The 5,608-nt window shown below is 32.2% G+C and overlaps 1 protein-coding gene across 1 annotated transcript in view; it reads right to left on the minus strand.

Annotated features, from left to right (window-relative positions):
* Positions 1–5,608, minus strand: part of LOC106471324 — a gene marked incomplete at its 5' end in the record, with an annotated part of 13,292 nt that overhangs the window by 4,430 nt on the left and 3,254 nt on the right. Inside the window, 3 exons of the mRNA XM_022399936.1 lie at positions 1,429–1,660; positions 2,610–2,737; positions 4,171–4,384. Of these exons, the coding sequence (XP_022255644.1) occupies positions 1,429–1,660; positions 2,610–2,737; positions 4,171–4,384 (574 nt within the window). The remainder of the gene's footprint in view (positions 1–1,428; positions 1,661–2,609; positions 2,738–4,170; positions 4,385–5,608) is intronic.

The raw sequence follows: 5,608 nt of genomic DNA on the forward strand, positions 1-5,608 counted from the left end.
TGGTGGGCAGAGCACAGATAGCCCATTGTGTAGCTTTGTGCTTAATTACAAAGAACCAAACTTTACCCCCAGTGTTTAACAGGCGAGAAAGATTCGATAATGCCGATAGATATTAGTTTTCAAGTTATCATGAATACGATGAGACGATATCGCGGACTACTTTTATTTACGTGTATTCATTTTAAACATAACAGAATGTTAAAAGTCGTTACATTTTACTACAAATAGTGTTTTAGCGTCTATTTTGATTTCAGTTTGAGTAAATAAAATTCGAACAAGGAAATACACAACGAAGTTTGTTTATTTAGTATTGATTTTATCTTCCAAAGCAGGGATAATTTTGAAAGCATTAATTAACAAAACATGAGTGCCGGGTATATTTAATATCATATAAAACAAATTCTCTCGATTTAACTAATTATTTAATGTTCTTTATTTAATAGTGATTTTCTGTCTTCAAAAAACGGAATAATTTTCTCAACGCTAATTAACCGAAGTACAAGTCCCAGTATATTTAATGTCAACTTAAAAACAGAACAAAATATTTTCTCGATTTAAACGAAGAGTTCAGTAATTGTTTAAATTCTTATTATGTCTCAAATTTTTTTAATAACAAAAATATTGAAAGGTAACAATTTTAATTACAATCACACGCTTGGCAAAAGAACAAACCTTTTTAAGTCCAAACCTTGATTTGAAACCTTTTGAATACAAAACCAAAACATTGATTTTAACATACAAGAAGATATAAATCGCACAAGTTTTATCTCATTTCATAATGAACATTCATTTAGTTTGTCCATTGAAATTTGAAACACTGCTTTCAAAGCCTTTTCAAACGAAACTACACATACACACCTTACAAACGTACGATTACATTGATAAACAATGGGTCTTATCTATCCCTAAAACAATTACAATGTTCGAATGTTTTATGTAGTGATTTCTTCTTCTCACACACTTTTATCAGTTTGAACATGGAAGATAAAATAAATGATTTCACTCGTTGTTATTTCTGAACAAATTTATTACTTTATATTATATAGCTTCGATGGTGAAACTTGTTTAAGACTTTGATTTAGAAAAGAACACTCGAATTCGTTCCCTATACTAAATGTCTTTTTGAAAAAAGCTTGTCAAGAAGTCGAAGTTAAGCCTCATTGTATTAAATGCGGCTGTTTTAAGTAGTGTTTCAACTAAAACTTAACTAGAAAGTTCTATTGAAACAGTTAATAAATATGAAATTATAATTAATCATACAATAATATAATATCATACCCATTACCAATTATCAATACATATGGTTTAATGGTAAAAAAAAGTGGATTATATTGTCGGTAGAAATATGTTTTTTATGAATAAAACCCGATAATAACAAACGATAATCCCAAACATCAAAAGCGTATTAATAGTTTTTCTCTAACTTACCTTTCTCCGAATTTTCCAAAATATGGAGTCCCGAACTGAGATGGCTGGCTCCTATAACGGTTTCTTCACTACTGGTGTTGATGACCTTAGATAAAGTAGCCGTACATTTCAATCTCATCTCTCCTTTATGGAAGTGTTCAGCCTGCACTGTAAACTTCAGCCCTAACACTGATGCCTTTAGTCCCATTTTGTCGTCAACCGGCGGTTGATTCACCGTAAGATCGGGACTTGCCTGAATATTAGTAATTAACGACTTTTAGCCTAACTAACCGTGTTATTAAAATTTGCTGAACCAAATTCTTTAAATTATTATGAGCTCCAATCGAAAAGCTGGAAGTCAAACTTTCTATTTTTATATTATGATTTATTAACTGGCAAAAACCAGCATAAAGCACAAAAATATACTGATTTTAAGAGAATACAGATAACAACAGAGTTATGTTTTTTCTCTTTTAATAATAATAGTTCCATACAGCTAGTACAATAACAAAAGGCTCTGTTAACTATGTACACTGTTGTAGGAATGTCATACAAGAGGCTCTGTTAACTATGTACACTGTTATAGGAATGTCATACAAGAGGCTCTGTTAACTATGTACACTGTTATAGGAATGTCATACAAGATGCTTAGTTAACTATGTACACTGTTATAGGAATGTCATACCACAGGCTCTTTTAACTATGTACATTGTTATAGGAATGTCATACCAGAGGCTCTGTTAGCTATGTACATTGTTATAGGAGTATCATACCATATGCTCTGTTAACTATGTACACTGTTATAGGAATGTCATACCATAGGCTCTGTTAGCTATGTACACTGTTATAGGAGTATCATACCAGATGCTCTGTTAACTATGTACACTGTTATAGGAATGTCATACAAGAGGCTCTGTTAACTATGTACACTGTTATAGGAATGTCATACCAGATGCTCTGTTAACTATGTACTCTGTTATAGGAATGTCATACAAGAGGCACTGTTTACTTACTATTTTTATTTGGTTAGGGATTCACTAAAAGAAATGCTTTCTAATTATTACTGTGTTCAAATTTGGTAATGACATTAACACTTGATAGTATGTTTCATTGTAAGTTAGGAAATGTCTGTTTATGTTAAGCTGAAAACAAACAAACCCTAATAGTTAAACTACGTTGGTAACAACCTGAGGAACGTTTACCATCTTATCGTTGATAAACCAAGCCAGTTTCGCTGGGCTCTGTGATTTAGACGATGTACACCTTACATCTACAAGGTCACCAACTTGATACTTAGGCAGTCCTCCGCTAATGGTGGGGCCATCTACCGCTAGAAAAAAATTAATACGTGTAATCCAATGCATGTTTTTTTCTTCTTGTATCTAATTAAGAAGTTAATGCGTATTTAATAATTTCATTTTTGAATTTCTTGGAGGTCTAACGTATCTGACACTTTCTGTTATCTGTTTGCTTTATTTAAACTGGTTTAAAGACATTTCAATTCAACTTAATAAAAATAAGTTCATGACTGTGTGCATGTTACAAATACCCGAGAAGAAAAACAATATATATATTTAAAATGATTTAGATTAAGTAAAAACAAATCAAACTGCTACATATATTTACAGTCAAAAGACAATTACTACCTGATCAGATGTATCGTAGTATTATATCTTAACTAGGTTGAACACCATTTTGATCAAATATGCTAAATTTATATAAAAAATTTTTAGAGAATGAGCTTGTGTATCGATAATGTTTTTCTTGTACATTGATAAGTTTGTCATGCCGTGTTCACACATTTATGTGTGTCATCTCGACTTATTTGATTATTATATCTTATATTAGTCTGAGTTACTTTTGGCAAGTTTTGTAACAAACAAGTTGTTGGAATATTTATGAGTGTCATCTCGACTTATTTGATTATTATATCTTATATTCGTCTCAGTTACTTTCGGCAAGTTTTGTAGCAAACAAGTTGTTGGAATATTTATGTGTGTCATCTCGACTTATTTGATTATTATATCTTATATTAGTCTGAGTTACTTTCGGCAAGTTTTGTAGCAAGCTGTTGGATATTTATGTGTGTCATCTCGACTTATTTGATTATTATATCTTATATTAGTCTGAGTTACTTTAAAATAGTCTTGAAACAAATTCGCCAATGTGCCATCATTTCCCAGGAAAGTAAGATTTATTTGTTCTTTTTTAGCTTGATTTATTGTAATTTAAACTAAACACGTCATGAAAGAAACAGGTTTTACTATAGAGAAATCACCATTTCTTTCAGATTCATTGGCTAATTTCAATTTAGAGCGTTGTGACCGAATTAATGAATTATTTATGATAAAATCAGGCATTAAGTAATCATCTAAATTAAACACGTTTTATAATAGATTTCATGCAATTATACAAAGTTGAAAAATTAAACGTAAGTATGCGTTACTAAAAATGTACAGTATAAGATTATGAAGGAGTACGTGATGTTTCTATACTGGATTTGAGAAAATAATGTTTAACATATTATTATATGGACGCAGCGAGTTGTTAAAGTCAGAGTCTGTTAGATATCCTAATTGAGGGATTCACACACTCCTGTAACTGACAGTTTGCGCTAATAGCAATTGCATCTGTGTTTAATTGTATTTCTAAGGCAACATTTTTGAGATAATGCACTGCATAACGTACATTCTGATAATGCTTTACTGCGACTATTAACGTACAGTGGTCTGAAGCGGTGGTATGAGCTATAAGATGACTCACCAGTGTACAAACCAGAAGGCCTAACCGTGTTTCCAATTATAATTTCTTTGCTCCTCATCGAGTAGGCTTGGGAGATTATTGCCGTACAACGCAACTTGAGAGCGTTGTTTTTCAAATGGGAAGGAAGAACTCCGAAATGTAAAGCAGATTTGGAGCTCTGGAGTCCGTCAGGGTGTCGTTTTGTGACGAGAGTTTCAACGCTATTTTCTGGAGCCTGCAAATAGAGAAACAACTCTAAAGATCAAGATGTTTAAATACGACAATTTCTTGAATATCACACAGCGCATATTATGGATTTTATAGCAATGTCCTTTACGCTGTAGTATGTAGTTAAAGATCTGGTGATTGTTTATGTATTTTGAAATTACCTGGTGGTATACCTTTATAATCCAATTAACAGGAACATCTTTCTATTAGAATTCAAAATATTTCTGCTGAATCATAAAAATATTTGGAATATTATTACCCTCGTCCCCGGAGAGGATATTGCAATCGGGTCCAAGTGTGTGTGTGTGTGTATGTCTGTTTGTGTTTCCGCGCGCGTATCTCAAAGTCTAATAGACTGACGTACACAAAAATTTTATACAAGATGGGAAGTCAGTATGGGACAGTTCTCTTCAACTTTGGTCCGAATCTGGATTCTAGATCACTTTGAAATTTTTTATAGTGGGGAGATTCGGCATTTTCGCGGTTTTGGGTTAATAACTGTAGAAAGTTTAAGTAGATTTGTACCAAATTTCATAGGCACATTAGGGTTTAGACACCTCATCTCACCACAAAATACGATCAGGATCGTTGAACATTCTGGATCTGAGAAGAATTTTTAGAGTTTTCGAAAGTGAAATTTGACGTTATCCGATATAAATTCGTGCAATCTCGAAAAGGAGGAGCGGGGCGAGAGTATGTAATCTGTAAGACTGCTCTTGTTGTTTAAATGTTTGGGTATGTAATCTGTAAGACTGCTCTTGTTGTTTAAATGTTTGGGTATGTAATCTGTAAGACTGCTCTTGTTGTTTAAATGTTTGGGTATGTAATCTGTAAGACTGCTCTTGTTGTTTAAATGTTTGGGTCTGTAATCTGTAAGACTGCTCTTGTTGTTTAAATATTTGGGTATGTAATCTGTAAGACTGCTCTTGTTGTTTAAATGTTTGGGTATGTAATCTTTCTAGTTGCTCTTATTGTTTAAGTGTTTGGGTATGTAATCTGTAAGATTGCACTTGTTGTTTAAGTGTTTGGGTATATAATCTCTCTGGTTGCTGTTGTTATTTGTAAAGTAAGCTTGAATAATGATATAATATTTGTTAACATTATTAGTTAATGCTTGCAATTATGTTCTTCAAAATTTTTCATGAAGTGATGAAGGGGTGTAGAAGAAAAAGGGAATAATTGAATATGAAGTGATGATATTGGAAATAATTAAGGAACGGTGAATAAAAAA

Source organism: Limulus polyphemus, unplaced genomic scaffold (genome assembly GCF_000517525.1).
Source record: "Limulus polyphemus unplaced genomic scaffold, Limulus_polyphemus-2.1.2 Scaffold4542, whole genome shotgun sequence".
In the NCBI taxonomy this organism is placed as follows: Eukaryota; Metazoa; Arthropoda; class Merostomata; order Xiphosura; family Limulidae; genus Limulus; species Limulus polyphemus.